Raw genomic sequence first — 19,319 nt, forward strand, 5'->3', positions numbered from 1 at the left:
TTCGCTAGAAATACGTCGGAAATGTGGGGATATACCTGTATATGCTCATCCAATTTAATTTCAACTTGTGTAAAAAGGATTCTTTGGTGATATAACTTCGAGAATTTTTTGAGCTCTTATATTCAAAGTTTAGCAATTATCATCTACCTTTGGGAAAGTACCTATGTTCCATAGAATCTTATAATTATGTCAATATATTTTAGATAGCCTATGCGCCTTCCTGGTGCGGAAATATTTGAGATAAGAATAAGTCTACTGCATATATTTCCAAGTTTTCTATTGTGATTATCTGCTCAATTCAAAATGCATGGTATCTTTTAAGCAAAGCCCTTAAGTGATCGTATGTATTCGAATCTCTTATTATTCCCCATGGTAGTCATAAAATTAGATGAATCAACTAAAATGTGGAAGATATTTTGTAACTTCTGGCAATCGGTGACATAGGTTCCAGATGTTACGATTCGATTCCATGTGGGGAATGATACGCTATTTCTTTAAAATATTTTTCCACGGTTGTTTTTTTAAATTATCTCTAGAATTTGGCACAAATATGACGGATGAGAGTTAACTCACTGAAATGGATGTACAAATACCTTTCAAAAGAAAAAGGGTAAGACAAGCTTGCTATTTTTGCCGCAGTAAAAAGAGCAAATGTGACGGTGCTCAACCAACTTGTTCAAGCTGCAGAAAGGAGGGAACAAAGTGTACATATCCTCCAATTAAGAAAAGAGGGCTACCTACAGGGCGCTTACAGGAACTCGAGAAGAAGTTGCAGCTATACGAGGGTATTCTAGGATACCTTATCACGACAGGTAAAGATTCCTTGAATGTTGAGCGAAAATTACATGTTATTTCTACAGAGGGAGAAGAGAGGGCTCGGTTTCTCCGAAACCGAACTACTTTACAAAAAATGTGGTCTCATAGCCAGATATGTGAACGTGTTGCTCTTTTAGATAGGTCAACAGAGACGCATCAGCACGCTAGTGCTTTGCGATCATCCGATTCGGGAAGCCCTTATGACTACTTTAAAGAAGAAGAATGGTCAACAGAATATTTGAGGTATCAAGGTGATTCATTTATCGTATCAGGTTTCTCTAGAGCAGCTGTCCAAAGATATATGGCTCAATCACCTTCCAAATTCTTAGCTCCTTTTCGAGTTAGTTCAATTTTTCGTATCCATAAATCACAAAAGCCTCCAGACATATCTTCGAGCTTGTATTCCTTCCCAGAAGAATATAAAATTTTAGTTGACGCATATTTTCAATTTATCAATCCTTTATTTCCTATGTTAGAAAAAGATTTGATGATGAGTTTTATAGAAAAAGTATTCAACAAAAAGATACAAGTAAGCCAAAAGGACGCAGTTTTAAATACAGTGGCTTTGTCATGGGCAGTACTCTCCAATGGTAGATACATTATGGATGCAACAACAAAATTGCTGATCTCAACGACAGCCTCAAACGTTTATGCTTCTAATGCGACTTCAGTTTTAGAATATGGAGCCAATTCCACCATTGAAACAATTCAAACAATGCTTCTCATTGGATACTATGAGTATTGTATCGGAAATTGGGATCTCTCTTGGGTATTAACTTCTTCGGCCGCTAGAATGGCTATAGACGTAAGACTAGTGGAACCAAGCGAAGAAGAGTTTAGTAAAAGAAGTGACCCTTACCTGATATTATTTTATAAGCTGTCGAGAACAAGAACTTGGGAAGTCGCTTTTATCCTAAATACTTTACTTTCAGCTAGGATGGGAAGATCCTCTGTCATGAAAGTTTCTGACTGGAAAGAATGGGATAGATCTAACTTTCTAAATTTTGAAGAGGTCACAGATATAACCAACTCAAATGAATACAAATATTTTGGGACTTCCTTCGATCAGACCGTTAAGATTATCTCTGTTTTAAATTTATCTGTGACATCTCAATTTGATACCGTAGGAGTAACGGAAGCATTTTTAACACCTAATGTTATTACTTTTGATTATTTGGAGGGAAGGTTGAATAGTATTAAAGAGAAAATCCCTTCTATTTTCTTGATGGGGCTGTTAAATGAGAGTGTGGATATCCAGAATATCTCGTTAGATGTTCTAATTGTCCACTTGATGTACAACTTAACGCTCTGCGTGATAGCTGTGAGATTGAGTGAAGAAACTGCACTTGAAGGCTACAAGTATTCACAAAAACGGCGAAATAACTACTACGTAGAAGGCGCACTAGGATTAAAAAGGTTACTAACAAAGTTAAGTAAGAAACAGCTTCTATGCATTCCTTATTTGGATTACATGTTGACTATTTGTTTGACTTGTTCAGACATGATGACAGGTTATCCATGTGTTGCTGAAAAATTGGCGCGCTTGTTGGGAGATATGTCGCAAAACTCTAGACCATGTAACATAGCAAGGGACGTTATAAGTTTTGAGGATAAGGCTAGAGGGCTCAAGGATATTTTATTTGACAGCTCAAATTCAAAAATAAAAGGTTTCAGGGAAGCGAGCCGACAGGAAGATTCGCTAACACCCCACTCAAGATCACTTTTAGGCCCATCTTCTTCTGCAGAGAAGGATCTTAAGACTGGTCCTAAATCTGGAGATAGTCCAATAAATCTTATAAATAGTACAGAGGCTGGTTTTTTAGATGCATTCATGATTAATCCGAATACAGGAGATAGAAATCAGGCAGCAGATAATGTTCCTTAACAAGTTCGCATGGTTATTTTTTCCTCAGATATGTCTATAACGTATCCAGATCTTGGCTCTTAGTAATAAAAAGGTTTTTCTTGAGTATTTCATCCATAAAATCTTTGGTACTTATTTCATATTTATCTCTGATGTGTCCTACCACTAGTCAAACTGTATTTGTGGAAAGATACTACCTCCAGATTTCTAGTCAGAGAGCCGATTCTCCCTATATTAATATTTAAATTATTATAATTTGAACTAAAATCGACTTAGCTATGTTAATTATTGGGACATGATTTTAATTTCAAGAGTTGAAAGAAAGCTTTGGCAATCACATATTTTATTTTTTCGGTTTTTGTAGCATTAATATAAAAATTTTGCCAAAGATCACAATGGTTTTTTAAAAACCAACACAAATTATAAACCTATCTTATTTAAATCTAGGAATTTAGAAGATAAAGCACCAGAAACTAGTGCTGCTTTACCTTGCAAAACCAACACATATTATTTTATTTCAACTTTCCACTACTATAAATTAGTTGGAAGCTGTGCTACTGAATTGTCCAAAAATCCACTACTCTCTTGTCACTATGAGGAAATATAGCATCATCTTGAATAGCGCTTTCTTATATGTACAGCACCAGTCTCAATGATTCTTGCAATTTGATATTGCACCCATGACGGAGTTAATTGCAGTGAAAGCTTTTGCTTTTTATATGGGGGTCTGCTCTACGGAATGATTATAAAAATGCTCAGCAGATTAGACAATATTACAATAAACATAACTCGAAAAAGAAACTCAACTTACGGTGATTACAAACATTCTAAATCCTACAATACAGGATTATGTAAGTAGAGGTAGCCGTATTTTGTTTGAAAGTATGAGAGGAACAAAAATAAGGCCTAATACTTAAGACCAGATTTTCGGAGTCCCTCTTCACGACTAGTACTATTCTTTGCAAGATAAGGACGCTCTCCAATTCCTACCGTTCTTACCCCAGTGCGTTCTTTATCTCCACCGAGATAATCAAAAGTAGCCGAATGATAGGCAGATCTATTGTCCCAAATTGCTACATCATTCTTATTCCACTTAAATCTAACTTGAAGATCGTTGTTGCCGTATAAAGTTTCATTAAGGTAATCTTTTAAAAGGGTACTTTCATATTCGGTTAATCCATTGAAAGATGTAAAATGATTCCCAATAGCAAAAACTGATTTCCAACCTGTTACTGGATTTGTCCTCACAATAGGGTGAACAGCAGTTAACTCGTCTCCAATATTTTCTGGGGCACCTCTTTCATCAGAAAACAAATCATAAACCCCTTCAGATGATTTTTTAAAACCTGGTTGAGAGTAGGTCCCTGTTAGTGATTCGAGATAAGCCCGAAAAGATGGCGAAAGCTTCTCATAAAGGGCATATCCACTTCCCCAGAGGGTATCTCCGCCGCTCTCTAAAGGTTCGACAATTTTGAGAATTGAATAGTCAGCAGGCACTGGCTCAAAAGTGATGTCGCTATGCCATTCTTTGGCACTTGTTTTTTTAAAAAAGTCACCTCTTCTTTCTTTGTCACCTCTTCTTTCTTTGAAACGTTTATTCTGTTTAGAAGAAATAATTGAGATTTCTGGATCGACCTTTCCAGAACCATCATTTTTAATAAAACCACCAGCTGGCGCCGTAGGATGGATATGTAATCCAGATGTTTTTGGTTTTCCTGCTAACTTTCCAAGCTTGTCAGTTAAAAATTTTTGTTCTTCAAGAGAGATATCCTGGTCTCTAAAAAAAACTACTCCTCGACGTGAAACAGTTATTGCAAGTTCTTTTAGCTTGTCATCGTCTTTAAGGATCTCTCTCAACTGGGCTTTAGGAAACTCTCTTCCAATTTGAGGAGTGACATCTTCGAATTCATACTCCTCTTCAAGGATTCCCGATGGTTGAACAAAAGTATTGGTAGGCTGGTATGAAGGACCTTCTGTGAATTTTTCTGCATAAGGAGAAGGTCCTTGATATACATTCGTAGGTGCTATAAACGAGTTTTTCTCAAGGATAACATACCTCGGCACATCTTGGGCCTCTCCTTTAATAGATATAGTCTCTGTAGTTGACATTAATTCGTTTTTATCTATATGTGTCTTTTATTCCATCTTTAAAATCAAATTAGAGCATTTTATAGCACTAGTGTGCCTCAAAATATACCAAGGAATGGCTCTTTTTTTTTACACAAGTTCGAGGACTTATTACGCCATAGGTTGCTAAATCAAGAACAAACCTCATTTATCCCTAAACGTGGATAAGAAGGAAACATTTCTAGCTCACAGCCATATACAAAATCGAGGTTCCACAATTACATGATTTCATATTAAAATCACTTATTTCCTGTATGTAAAATAGTCAACTTTGTTGTATATACAACCTTAGCTAGCCCTCAGGTGTGGCTAGCAAAGGTATAACAAGCATTATGATTTTAGCATGTGTCCATCTTTACATGATAGGATAAGTTAGAAAGAAGAAAAAGAGTTTTACTCCGTAAGGAAAGGGATGATGCGACTGATACCTCAAGGTGGTTTTTCTGCTACTAATAAGACAAAAGAATCTATTGTTTGTGGTACGAGGGCTCTGATTGAAACTGATCTTAAAAAGAGAGTCCCTGTTTTTTCTACTAACCAGGTGTTTTATGACGTTAATATCTCAATTTACGAACAGTTTTAGGGGAAAAGAGTCAATTGTATGCAACTTATTCCCAGAGAGGTAAATGGCGTTATTGAACTTACTCCTGAAAATTGAGAAACGCTCAAGTGAGCACACACTTTTACTACTTTGATTTATGATTTATCCGCTTACTGACAATTAAGCCACAAATAAAAAGAGTTTGAATTTTGAGCCATAGCAATATTATCAAGGTGGCTTCAGAGTTATGTTTAAAAACCAAAAACGATGGAATAATCGAATAGATACGTTGTGGCTGATAAGGGTTTTATGTGAAAATTATATAAATTTGCATGCCTATCAATAGAGTATTCTGCTGGCAGCTTTATTTTTTACCTCACTTGTTCTAAGCTAAAATGAGTGTTTCTTCGACGGACAAGAAAGACAAAGTTTTTATTGAAACTGGGCTGTTGGACTTAGAGAGTATAAACAAGGATGAGAACATCTTTCAAGACCCAGCTGTGGCTGAGTACTATTATAATTTATATGAGACGACCAAATACGAGTGTCGATCTCATTTCGATCCTGAATTTACTTGGAGCAAAGAAGAGGAAAGGAAGGTTACGTGGAAAAATGATTGGCATGTGACTTTTTGGTCTTTCATGATGTTCACTGCTTTAAACTTTGATAGGTCGAATCTTGCCCAAGCACTTTCCGACAATTTCTTGGATGATTTGAATTTGACCACTAATCAAATGAATATTGGGAAAACAATTAACTTGGTGTGCTTCCTAGCGGCAGAACTCCCTTCTCAATTAATCTCCAAAAAAATTGGAGCAGATGTCTGGATTCCCACTCAAATGATGTTATGGAGTATAGTCGCAATGTGCCAGGCTGCTATTACTGGAAAACATGGTTTTTATGCTACTCGAGCATTAATTGGTCTATTAGAAGGTGGATTTATCTGTGACACTTGCTTGTGGATTAGTTATTTTTTCACCTCAACAGAGTATACGAATAGGATGTCATTTTTCTATGCTTCGAATCAAACCACAACTATCATTTCAAGTTTATTAGCTTTTGCTTTATTGAAAATTAAAACTTCCACCATGAGTGAGGGTTGGAGATGGTTATTTCTTATTGAAGGTGCATTCACCTTGCTTATTGGGATAGCATCTTGGTTTTTAATGCCTGCTTCACCTGTGCAAACTAAAACATGGTATCGACCAAAAGGTTGGTATACTGATAGAGAGGAAAAGATAGTGGTTAATAAAGTATTGCGTGATGATCCAACTAAAGGGGATATGCATAATAGACAGCCTGTTACTTTAAAGGAATTGGGTAGAGCATTGTTTGATTTTGATTTATTTCCAATTTACCTCATTCGTTTCCTCATTGAAATGAGTTCTGGTCCTGTCGCTTCGTACTTGCAATTGTCACTTCGTCAGCTTGGATTTTCCACTTTTAAAACAAATGCACTTACAATACCTAACTCAGTTTTAAGTTTAGTAACCATGTTCGCATTCTCGTATATTTCCGACATAATCGATTCACGTTCCTTGCTCCTGGCAGTCAATGCTCTATGGTGTATATCTACCTTAATTCCTTTGAGGTATTGGCCAGGATCTGGGAAACCAGAACATGCTTGGGGATCATTTGCACTTATGACTGTTTTGTTGGGTCACCCCCCGTTGACAGCTCTCTCAACTAGCTGGTGTTCAGCAAATTCAAATTCCGTCAAATCAAGGGCAGTTTCAGCAGCTGTGGTTAATATATTTTCACAGGCGGGTAGTATCATTGCTTCTAATATTTACAGAGAAGATGATGCACCATTATATCACCGTGGAAACACTCAATTAATTGGAATTGCATTTGGTGGTTTGGGAATTGCTGTTTTGTCAAGGTTTTACTTCCAATACAGGAACAAACAGAGAGATAGAAAATGGAAAAGTTTAAGTGAGCTGGAGAAGTTAGACTATACCAAAAATACTACCGATCAAGGTAATAAACGGCTTGACTTTAGGTTTATATACTAAAGTACCGTTTTTAGATTCAATAAATATTATTAAAATTTGATGGTCACACAGCTGTGTGTCGTTTTCGGATTACTTAAAAATGCACAACCTTATAGAAAAACTTCTGTTGCTAAAAATGGTGCCGGTAACGTCTTGCATCAAATACTGATATATTCTTTTTTGTCAAGAACATGTCATTTCCTGTTATAGACTTATAGATAATGTATCCCTGAAATCTTTTAATCATGCTCAAGAAAAAACATGGGTGAAGTTCTCAAACCCCCATAATTAATATGGGGCTGGTATAGAAGGCATCACAGATATACAGAGGACGTATATTTTACTATCACATTTCAAATGCTTCAAACTGCCATCTATTTCTTATATATAAGACACCTATATCAGCTATTTTCGTCCAAGAGAACGTCAAATGGCTATTTGAGAACTAGAAAGGAGCAAGGTCTTATGATAACAATAGATAAAAAGTTTGGTTTCAAAAGCTACGATTCCTATAACTTTGAGAAAGGGATGCATCCTCATGAAATTATATATAAAGAAAAAACACATATTTTAGAGTCGATTATAAGCAGGATGCTGTTAGAACTGGTGCATGTGGTCTAGGAGTATTAGAAAATTTTGAATTTAGACACCCTCAGTATAAAACATTTTCTATGTCTCTCTTTCCAAAAAAAGTAAAGAAGACTTTTTTATACTGTTGCTACTAATGCATATTAAAGAATTGACTTTCTGTTGAACTATAGCACTTGAGTGCTTAGAAATACCCATGCTTTTCTATTTAAATAAATGGGATTTGTGTAAAGCTTCATCAAGCTCTTTTGATAGATCTTTGTTACCTCGCAGTACATGAAGCTGACCTAAGCTTCCTTTCAAACTTGGAAAGTTGCAACACATGTATGACCTGCATATAGAAAGCAATCAATTTCTCATAGTACAATTTGTTCTCAGACAAATTAGCAAATTAGCGGATACTTTCTTTCTCTGTACGGCTTAATAATAAATAATTGAATCTACTTAGTATAGCTATGGCTTATTTAAATATTTTTCTCCTCAAGCTCGTGTTTTTAGAAGAAATATATTACAATCGGAGATTAGCAGACGTATGAATCAGATAGGTCATTTTCCTCTCGGATTAGGTGATGATTCATCAAGCTATTTTTAGTTGCATATCTTTTTTCTAGCTCTTAAAGCTTTCCTTAGCGTCGAGATAATTACTGACACAGTTTTCCGTCTCATCCTGATCAATTGTCAACGAAATAAAATATGCAAATGGAGTTGCAAGTACAGATATACATTTATCAATCATAATGTTTGCGGAAACATCATAGATTTAAGCCATCTATGGAGCAATTCTAGTGTTCCAGTTGTGACATATTCTCATGCACTTAGAAGTAAATACTTGGATTAAAACTTATTAACTATTTTACCATTTTATAAAAATTCTGATTAAAGCAGCTTCTGTTACAAGTAGTTCTCTTGTAATACTATGTTCTCTTCGAAGAAGAAAAAGATAATTAGAATCCACATCATTAGTGTTATGCAGAAACATAGACATGTTTACTCAGGTATGTATGTCACAGTCAACTAATACCCCTCTCATGTTGAGATTAGATGATTCAGCTGAAAAAAAAATCAGTGATGATTCGTGCTTAAGATGACGTGTACTCAAGGTGACTCATAATCACCATACTGTGTCTAATAAACCGAAAAGTACCTGTAGAAGGATTCGTCTATCCTATAGTCGTTTGCATATCATTTATGACTGTTCTCTAGCTCATATATTTATTATAATATGGAGATATATTGGAAAAGATAAAACTTTTTCACATAACATAAATCTCTTCAAGTAGAATCGATCTAATTCTACTTGATTTTGATATAAGGGCAAACTCAGTTAGAGAATGATGGTGGTGTGCTTATTTTACAAATTCAACATACAACATACCACAGAGATAGAGGTAGAGGTAAAGGTAAATGACATACCGAACTTGCCATCGATTACTAGTCAGTGCTTTTGCCGGAAGATCTTGTTTAATCACTGCCCACTAAATTAGATATAGGGATACGTAGGATCTCTCTATCGTTTGCTAGAACTTATCCGACCTTCAAGGTTCAAATCGTAAACTTGTCCCCAGTCTCGGTGGTAAAATTTGTAGCCGTTTATTGCCAAGTCTTTTTACGCAACCGCAAGCCGGTAATAGTACTTTCGAGAGTCGCTTACAGAGATCTCCAAAGATCAATTTATTGAACAGAAACCACACATTTAAGGCTTATAAATCAACGACGAACAATATAATTGCATGCACTATTGTTCACGAACTCTGGACCACGAATATTCAAGCGATAAGACGTTGAAAGACTCTAAACAGTAACTTCAAGGATTCAGTCCCAATAACTGCAAGGGAGACTCTTGTGTTTTCTGAGATGATTGCTTCCGCTTTTCCGGATCGCTGTTTTAAGGGCACCCTTCCGCAAGGTAAGGCTTGGCGTACATGTATCTCGTGAAACATCAAAGAGAAGCAATTGTCTTTGTTGGATTCAATCTTCTTCAAGTTTACTTTTTGAGGGGTATGTTGATAGCAAACAAAGAACCATGGATCATGACCGTATTGATGATGATAATCAATCATTAAGTAAGCACAAACTTTTATATACCGGTTTCTTCTTAAGGTATCAAAAGTTCATATCTTTAATTGCTTCCTCTCGTTAATGCATATTGCGTAAATCTTTTCAAGGTCATCTATCGAGGATTGTTCCATATTATGTTTCCTATTATTGTGGTCTTTGTTGTTGCCGTGCGGAGGCTGAACAATAAAAAAACAATTAATATACAGGAAACAACAACCGCATCTCTGAAATAGGTCCTTATACGCCTAAGGGGTAAATGCGGAGAAAGGACTAACATAATACTCGGAAGAATAAGTTTAGATCTAATAACAAGGCTCCGACAGAAAGAATGTGTGAATACCTAAATGTTACGTACATGATGCAGCCTCAACAAAAGTGAGACGCTTAAAGCGCTCGACAAACTTTGCTGACCAAAAGTATTTAGGTTTTGAACACCAAAAGCACAAGATATACCCCGTATATATATATGGAGACAATCAACCATAATTTGGAAAACCGAAATGGCTCAATGTTAGAATCAGAACGTTAAACATGTCAGATTATTCTAGCAGTGAAAAAGCTGCTGCGAATACCAAGGAATATGGTCCTCCGGACGATGGAGTCTTTGAGCATAGCTCAAGTTCCAGTTTTAAGAATAAAAGTACTAATGATATGGAGAGCTTGCATTCACAGATTGCGCAACCTGGACATGGTGAACGAGGGAATATATTGTCTCAGTATTCTGAAGATCAAGTGATGCAGATGGGTAGGAATTATGCGCTCAAATATGAGCTTGATCCAGATTTGTTTTCTAGAGCAGCTGCTTTAGCACGTACACCAAGCGATTTCAATTCGATGCCATTTCTTTCAGAGGAAGAAAAAATAGGTTTGAACCTAGAATTAACGAAGAAATGGCACGTGCCATCGAAGCTAGTACAAGTTATTGCCCTAGGATCGATGGCCGCAGCAGTTCAAGGTATGGACGAATCAGTTATCAACGGAGCTGTTTTGATGTACCCTAAGGCGTTTGGAGTTGATAAATTGGCAGACCCCGAATTGATTGAAGGTTTAGTAAACGGAGCTCCTTATTTGTGTGCATCATGTTTGGCATGTTGGATGTCTGATATATGGAACAGGAAGCTAGGAAGGAAGTGGACAATCTTCTGGACATGCGTAATATCTGCTATTACCTGTTTTTGGCAAGGGTTTGTCAATACATGGTGGCATCTCTTCATTGCTAGATTCTTCTTAGGATTTGGTATCGGGATTAAATCTGCCACTGTGCCTGCTTATGCTGCCGAGTGTACTCCAAAACATATTAGGGGTGCCTTGGTGATGTTGTGGCAGTTTTTTACCGCTGTTGGAATCATGTTTGGTTATGTCGCTTGCTTAGCATTCTATTATGTTCCTGATCGTAGTTTTGGGACTGGTCTCAATTGGAGACTAATGTTAGGTTCTGCTTGTATTCCTGCAATAATCGTTTTGCTTCAAATACCATTTGTACCAGAGTCACCTCGTTGGCTTATGGGAATAGATAGACACAAGGATGCTTTTGAATCTTTGACTCAACTTCGTCATGAGAGAATAGCTGCAGCTAGAGACTGTTTCTATCAATACGTTTTATTGAAGGAAGAAGCTTCTTACAAGGGAATCCCCACTTGGAAACGTCTCATTCAAATGTTCACTATCAGAAGGAACAGAAACGGTGCACTTGGTGCTTGGATTGTCATGTTCATGCAACAGTTTTGTGGAATTAATGCCATCGTTTATTATAATTCCACTATTTTTATTGAAAGTGGTTTCAGTGAAGTGCTGGCATTGGTTGCTTCATGGGGGTTTGGTATGATTAACTTCCTTTTTGCCATACCAACCTTCTATACTATTGACACCTATGGTAGAAGACAGTTGTTATTAATAACCTTTCCTTTAATGGCAATTTTCTTATTATGGACAGCCTTTGGATTCCTTGCTGAAGAGGGCCTGCAAACTAGGATTGGGATTGTTGCAAGCGGTATTTATATATATGCATGTATTTACTCGGCTGGTGAGGGTCCTGTTCCATTTACTTACTCAGCTGAGGCATTCCCGTTGTATATTCGTGACTTAGGAATGGGCTTTGCTACTGCTACATGTTGGTTCTTCAATTTCATTTTGGCTTTTACATGGCCAAAACTTGTCAAATCGTTCACTTCCACTGGCGCATTTGGCTGGTACGCAGCTTGGAATGTTGTTGGATTCTTTTTAGTTTTGTGGTTCTTGCCAGAAACTAAAGGTTTAACTTTGGAAGAATTAGATGAAGTTTTCTCAGTAAGTGCAATGAAGCATGCAAAGTGGCAGACTCAACACTTACTAAATGCACTTCAAAGGGTCATCCTCAGACGAAAGATTGATCCTTTGCCTCCCCTTTATGCTCATCAAAGAATGGCCGTCACTCATCCTGATTGGAATGACAAGGCTGAGGTAACGCATGTTGATTAGAATATCACTAAGCTGTGAAATTTATTGTAAAATTAGTAACAGGATTGCTAATAGAATTTAATTATCTATGTTTCTAAAGTCAAGATATATTTTAATGATTATTAACCGAACGATGTAGTTAACAGGTGACTAATTTAGATACTATCTTAATTGTTGTTCCAGAGTATTGTGAACTTTTGTTCAGTGCTCAATGCGTATTCTTCGTTTCTATCTCCAAATTAGAATTAATGCAACAAAGCATAAGAATAGTGAGCCAAAATTTGCTTAATTTCTGCCCATTAACATCAAATATCACATAGAGTTCTTCTTACCTGCCAAACGTAGCTCAAAACAAACGGGTTCTATAATATTGAAAAATCTCTAAAGACAATTCTTTGCAAATGCAACTTCGAAACATTTTCTTTATAGTGAGTCAAAGTAATGGGTGCCTATGTAAGTCGTATAATATCTAACAAAGGAATGGTACGGGATATTAAAGTACCTTTTTGATTTGAGTACTTTCTTTGGTTGTCTTTCATACTAGATGCTTATTCTTCTATCATCACTAAAAACCAATTTATATAAGGCATTTAGTCAGACGTAAGTTTAGGCATATCTTCGAATGCAGATGAAAGCAAATACCTGGCGTACACGCGATGCAAGCTTCTTACCCACTTTGGTAAAATTTTGGAGTCCCCTAGATCAGCATATTCATGGGCATTGGCAAAATAAACTTCAATTGCATCTTCCTTTGAATCAGTTTCCACATACAATTCATGATATCCCCCATTCATTAATCTAAAAGGATACCCCCAGCTAGCTAACTTTTCAAAAAATTTCACTAGATGATCATCACTCCATTTCCATCGCCAAACCGTACTCTGAGTTTTTTTTTTAGAATCTGTTAAAGAAGTATTACCAAATATTTTAAAGGCACCATTATCATCAAATTCTAAAGCTTTTCTATCAAAGAAACTTTTGCTTACATCTAAAAAGTTACTCTTTTGTAACTTAATTTTGAATATATCGCAATATGGAACACTAACATTAGGATTTGTATTGCTTTTGATAACGGACATTATCCGCATGTCAGCAGGCATTTCTCCCGGTTCTACTTCAGGACATTGCTTAGTCAAATACAAGTTCCATGCAATAAACGATATAGAAGGAATTGAAGAAACACCAAGGACTAATTTCCACCGATTCATTACGACTGTCTTAAAATGATATAAAAGGTATAATTAAATATAGTACAATTAGACATGAAAATTGTGCGTATTTGATAGCCAAAGGAACAATATCTCCATTGAAACTTATTAATCCCCTTTAAAATCATAATATTATTCAATTGATCCTTGTGTAGTTATTCTTCATCCTACTCAAGAGAGTAATAAATTATTTAAGCTACTTAGTCAATTTACTAATTATATCTTTATGTTGAGGATACTGTTCTATCAATTCTGCTCTTTCAAACAAATGGAACTCACGAAAATCAAAACCAGGAGCTACCATACAGCTTACTAAACCGTATCCTTCTTCAACACTAGATCCAAAAATTACACCCCGGGGTACCTCATACTGAAGAACTTGTCCTTTTGAGATATCTCTCCCAAGTACCACTTTTTCATACCTTCCATCTGGTTGAATACAGTGAACAGTTAATGGATGTCCTTCGTGAAAGTACCATACTTCATTTGAGCCTATTCTGTGAAAATTAGATGGGTTATCGCTTTTCAATAAGAATAAAATATTAGTGTACAAAGGCACATCAAGTCCCGTATGTGATTTCACAATTTGGTCAGATGCGCCAGTTTGCTTAAAGTATCCTCCTTCTGGATGACCTTCTAATTCCAAATAATCTATCCAATCTTGAGCGTTCCTCATATTAACCATCTATCAGTCTACTAGAGCTTTAAAGAAATCAATTTTCAAGGGGGAACTCTATTTCTATTTATATTTCAAAGTCAAAATAGTAGGTTGGCAAGAATCGTACTTGAAGTTACGCAACTGTATAAACATTAAATACTGTTTCTTTCAAGTGAGTGGGTCAGATTCTTCCTAATGGTATTCTGATGTTTCCATAGCGAGTGAGTAATAAACGATATTTTAATTAATAAATTAAGTAGATAATGAATGAATGAATAAATAAATTAACAAATAATTGACTTAAATATAGAAGAGAAATTAGCATTCAAATATTATTAAATTGATAAGATTTAAGTTTCAATCTAGAAATTGAATGAGTATCATTTGCTTTTGCTCTTCTTTTTCAAAAAAGGCAAAGACAGAATTGAAGGCAACAAAGGACCTTGTCTTACCCTGAAGAACCAGTATAAGACTAAAACTAGTCCAAGGTTGAATATAGCATAAACACAGAAGAAACCAACGTTTCTCCAAATGTATGAGTAGCTTGCATTAATTGAGCTTAAATATTCATCCCCGACTTTAAATGTACAGTAGCGACATTGACTTGTTGCATCTGGATTAGCAATGTAGCCAAAAGCTTGCTTCAAGTAAGGGGCAGTGAACTGTTCACAAGTTTGTCCCTTAGGAGGATTGAAATATGCAAACTCCACATCATCGCATATCACCTTTCTATCGTGCAAGAAAGTAGACACCAAGTTCTGTATGAAATATGTATATGGACTGACCTTATTCATGAAAGTCCAAAATCCAGGCATCAAATGCACAGGCTGGACAATTCCACTGAAAGCCACAATGAAAGTGTAAAAGAACGACGTCAAAATTGCTGCAGATGGTAGATCCGGTGCGATGAAAAGAATCAACAAACCAAACGTGATGACAAAAGTCTGCAAGAATATACTTTCAGTCAAATAGAAGACTCCAGCGTGTGGACCTGAAGTATCCGCCTGAGTCGGAAAATATAAAGATACAAACATGAGGGATGCTCCAAAAACAAGATACGGATATTCGTTAAATGCCTGGACAATGATCATCAATGACCAATGGTAAGTCTTCGAAAATCTTTCTCTTCCTTCGTATAAATCTCTACTTTTCATAGCATGCTCCTGTATTTGATTGATAACAGGAGCAGAAACAACAACAGTCAAAAAACCTGCAAATGACGCATTTTGCATACCAGTTAATGAACTTTTTAAGCCGAAAAAAGTAAAACCTATGAATAAACCTGAAAAAGTCATCAAAAAGGTCTTGGCAGCGATGTATTCGGGTGTTCTCCAGAAAGTAAGAGCATTTCTGCGAAGCAAATACACGAACTGATACCAGAAGGGACTAGCATAAGTTTTTGACATTTGTTTCAACTCCCTTTCAGAGTAAGAAGAATTGTTATTTTTAGAATACTTTTCGATTAATTCTTCTCTCTCAATGTCAGCTCTCTTCTTTTCAGGAGACTTATTCCATATCGAAAACCAATCTCTATCCGTAACTGCAGTTGCGCCAGCTCCTATGGCTTCCAAGATGTATTCGGCAGGATTCTCAGAGTCATCACTTTTTCTAGCACCATTACGCTCGAAATAATCTAAAATGGTACGTGAATGTTCACCAATATCTCCAAAATACACCGTTTGGCCACCCTTTCTTAATAATAACAATCTATCAAACTGCTCAAACAAAGTTGCCGACGGTTGATGTATGGTGCATAAGATTGATTGACCAGCATTCGACAATTTTGTCAATAATCTAACAACGGACCATGCAGATTGGGAATCTAAGCCTGAAGTGGGCTCATCTAAAAATAATAAAAGAGATGGTTTAGAAACCAATTCGACGCCAATTGATAGCTTTTTTCTTTGTTCAACATTAAGTCCATTTCCAAGTTGACCAACTATGGAATCGGCGTAAAGTTCCATTTCTAAAGCTTTAATTATTTTTTCAACGTACTCCAATTTTTCTTGATCGCTTGTATCTCTAGATCTTCTCATTCTAGCAGCAAATTGCAAGGCCTCTCTCACTGTACTATCTGATAAATGAATATCCTGCTGTTGCACATACCCTGTACGACGACTAAATGACAAATCTAAGGGCTTACCATTCACCAACATATCTCCAGTAATAATTCCTGTATCAAGTCTTTGAGCCAATGCATTAAGTAAAGTGGTCTTACCTGCACCAGACTCTCCCATCAATGCAGTCAATGTACCAGGAACACAATATCCCGATATGCTATCTAAAAGAGTACGGTCCTCACCATCATACTTTACAACATAATTAACATCCTTCCAGGTGAACATATCCTTTGATTTCAAGTCCTCAAATACACTATCAGAATCTTCACCTTTATCGAATTTTTCTAAGTTCTTCGATGTCGAGGATTGATTTTCAATGTCTGATGAATCATCGATATCCGTCGGTAAAACAACATTGCTAGGTACTGGACCTCTCAAGAAAAGAAGTTTATCACCACCACCGCTTATTGGTTTCACAAGTTCCATACCAAGAGCCTTCACAAAGTTGAAAAAAACTAAAAAGCCAATAAGAATCCCAAGATTTCTCCAGACATGACTGAATGAGTAGGAAAATGCAGTAGATATGTAAGAATCACCAGATACCCACGATTGACCAGGAACTGATCCTTTAAAGGCACAAGCTTGCTCTCCGTTAGACAAAGATGTATAACCGGGACCTGTGGGAACCAAATAAGTTCCATCACATTCCATCTTACGACCATGGAATTCTGAAGAGACCACTGCTTCGAAAGCATATAAAATAGGATTAATATATGATATCCACTTGAACCATGGATGCATCGAGGGCCGTTGAATCATATAAGAAGAATACATCAAAGATGCTAGTACCAAAACACCAGCAAATGCATTAGCAGTGGCAATTGTCTTGTTGAGAGAAGCAACAGCTTCAAACATGGCAGACATTGTTAATGAAAGGAGAAAAACAAATAGCCAACAAATAAAGAACTTGCCAGCCTCAACAGCTAAGTTTGAAAGGAAGTATATCACGACCACGAAAAAGAAGGAGACAATTAAAGCAACGGGAACTGAAGTAAGAGCAGACGCTATTGCCTCTGCAGAAGGATGGTACATCGAGTAGTTTTTCTGCTTCATCAATATCGGTCTCAAACTAAAGGAAGCTGAAACCTGTGCTAATCCCATTAAGGAGACATACAAGGTACTGAAAAAAATGACTCCACCTCTGGAAAATGCACCCGAAACCGTTCCTGGAGTATTGTAATATAACGAACCTGCGATCAATCCTTGAGAGATAGCTGCAATAATTTGAATAAGAGTATAAGCTTTATCACCCCATATGTTCTGCAAGCCTCTGATAAAACATAGCTTGAGTTGATACGTGTAATTAACAGTGTATTTTGACTTTGGCCTCTGATATCTCATTGTGTCCTGTTTTTTGGCCGTACGGAACACGTTCAAAGTATCATTTTGGTTGAAAGACTTATTGTGTTCATCAATTTCTTGCTTTAGACGCTTGTATTCATCTGACTGCTGCCAGTATCTTTCAAAATCTTCAGCAGTTCTTGGAACTTTGTCTTCATACCCTGCTTTTGGAAACCTTCCTATAGGATCAGTGATGGCGGTCAAGAACTCAGCTGTAGCTTGTCGAGCTGGGCATATAAATCCCATATTTTCGAAATATGCCTTGGCCTCTGTAACTGGCCCAAAATATATTTGACGACCAGAATAGAGTACTGTAACTTTATCAAATGTATTATATACATTTTCTCCTGCTTGGTAGATAGCTACAAAAGCAGTGTGCTTTAAGAGATTCGTGGCAGTCCTAACAGCTCTAGTATATTCGAGCGCAGTCGAGGCATCCAATCCCCTAGTAGCATTATCCCAGCAATAAATAGATCCACGACATGAAAGAGCCTCAGCAATGGAGACTCTTTTTCTTTCACCACCCGAAACACCTCGAACGAGGTCATTTCCAACCTTAGTATGCTCAACATGACCTAATCCAAATACAGCATTCAATACATCCTTCGTGACTTCGATATATTTTTCTCTGCTGGCTCCATTAATTCTGACTGCAGGGGCTTTTGAAGCAATGGCGAATCTCAATGTTTGGGCTACCGTCAAATGAGGAAAATGAGTGTCCAACTCAGGACAATAAATTAAGTCACTTTTGAAAGTCTTTACCATCTCCTTTAAAGGAACATTATCATATTTGATCTCTCCTTCAAAACGGGTGTATAAATGACGGTCAGTTGCGCTAAGAGCCTTCAACATTGTTGAGCATCCAGCACCTGGTCTCCCAAGCACCAAAACCATTTCACCACTTCTAGCCAATCCATTTATTTCATGAAGGATGGCACGATCAGGTACTTTCTTACTTGTGATAGCCTTGAAAACAGTATAGGGTCCCTTTAAAATGTCCCCTACCGTAGGTACAATCGAGTATGTCTCATCTTTACCATAAACAGACAATTCTTCAAAAGAAACACCTGCATGACATTCTTTAATACCTTGTTTGGCTGAAGATACGATAACCTTCTCGAGAAGATTATACAAATCAAAGTCTCTTGGATCAACTGCAATATCACCATCTCGGGAAGTTCGCCTTGAAATCTCTCTGGATAGGGTCTGCAATCTCTCCAATGTCTGACTTGTATCTTCTTCTGTCATCATCCCTGGAAAATCTTCTACACTGTGATCAACCGTTTCTGCTTCCTCTTGGCCATCATATCCGGAGTGGCTACTATTCAGTTCCTGCCCACCATATGACAGTTCATTCAACTGGATTTCGCTCATATTTTTATTTACTAGAAATTATTTCCACGATACTTAATATCAAGGAATGATTACTGTGGTATTAGCTCAATTGATTCATGAAAAAGAGTAGAACTTCTTTGATTTAATATCTTTAGAAAACGGATATTGCGTCAACATTTATATCCGTATCGATGACAGTGGTAAATTAACAAAAGTTTCTGCAACTAAACCGT

At 36.7% G+C, this 19,319-nt stretch overlaps 7 protein-coding genes across 7 annotated transcripts; 3 read left to right on the top strand and 4 right to left on the bottom strand.

Annotated features, from left to right (window-relative positions):
• Positions 1–577: 577 nt before the first annotated feature.
• PRCAT00005102001 (uncharacterized protein) lies at positions 578–2,701 on the top strand (the record flags this gene model as incomplete). The annotated part of the gene is made up of 1 exon (XM_062955151.1): positions 578–2,701. One exon carries the CDS (start codon positions 578–580, stop codon positions 2,699–2,701), a length of 2,124 nt encoding a protein of 707 aa, XP_062811783.1.
• An 885-nt stretch (positions 2,702–3,586) lies between these two features.
• Positions 3,587–4,789, bottom strand: PRCAT00005103001 (TauD/TfdA dioxygenase family protein; the record flags this gene model as incomplete). Its single annotated transcript, XM_062955152.1, has 1 exon — positions 3,587–4,789. The coding sequence occupies one exon, from the start codon at positions 4,787–4,789 to the stop codon at positions 3,587–3,589; it is 1,203 nt and encodes a 400-aa protein (XP_062811784.1).
• Positions 4,790–5,743: 954 nt separating this feature from the next.
• On the top strand, positions 5,744–7,363 carry PRCAT00005104001 (uncharacterized protein; the record flags this gene model as incomplete). Its single annotated transcript, XM_062955153.1, has 1 exon — positions 5,744–7,363. One exon carries the CDS (start codon positions 5,744–5,746, stop codon positions 7,361–7,363), a length of 1,620 nt encoding a protein of 539 aa, XP_062811785.1.
• A 3,156-nt stretch (positions 7,364–10,519) lies between these two features.
• PRCAT00005105001 (sugar porter family MFS transporter) lies at positions 10,520–12,445 on the top strand (the record flags this gene model as incomplete). Its single annotated transcript, XM_062955155.1, has 1 exon — positions 10,520–12,445. The coding sequence occupies one exon, from the start codon at positions 10,520–10,522 to the stop codon at positions 12,443–12,445; it is 1,926 nt and encodes a 641-aa protein (XP_062811786.1).
• A 569-nt stretch (positions 12,446–13,014) lies between these two features.
• On the bottom strand, positions 13,015–13,632 carry PRCAT00005106001 (uncharacterized protein; the record flags this gene model as incomplete). Its single annotated transcript, XM_062955156.1, has 1 exon — positions 13,015–13,632. The coding sequence occupies one exon, from the start codon at positions 13,630–13,632 to the stop codon at positions 13,015–13,017; it is 618 nt and encodes a 205-aa protein (XP_062811787.1).
• Positions 13,633–13,828: 196 nt separating this feature from the next.
• Positions 13,829–14,317, bottom strand: PRCAT00005107001 (cupin domain-containing protein; the record flags this gene model as incomplete). The annotated part of the gene is made up of 1 exon (XM_062955157.1): positions 13,829–14,317. The coding sequence occupies one exon, from the start codon at positions 14,315–14,317 to the stop codon at positions 13,829–13,831; it is 489 nt and encodes a 162-aa protein (XP_062811788.1).
• Positions 14,318–14,670: 353 nt separating this feature from the next.
• Positions 14,671–19,125, bottom strand: SNQ2 (ATP-binding cassette transporter; the record flags this gene model as incomplete). The annotated part of the gene is made up of 1 exon (XM_062955158.1): positions 14,671–19,125. One exon carries the CDS (start codon positions 19,123–19,125, stop codon positions 14,671–14,673), a length of 4,455 nt encoding a protein of 1,484 aa, XP_062811789.1.
• Between the last annotated feature and the right edge of the window lie 194 nt (positions 19,126–19,319).

This window comes from Priceomyces carsonii (genome assembly GCF_900007245.1).
Source record: "Priceomyces carsonii strain CBS4050 genome assembly, scaffold: Debaryomyces_carsonii_scaffold_6, whole genome shotgun sequence".
Classification (NCBI taxonomy): domain Eukaryota; kingdom Fungi; phylum Ascomycota; class Pichiomycetes; order Serinales; family Debaryomycetaceae; genus Priceomyces; species Priceomyces carsonii.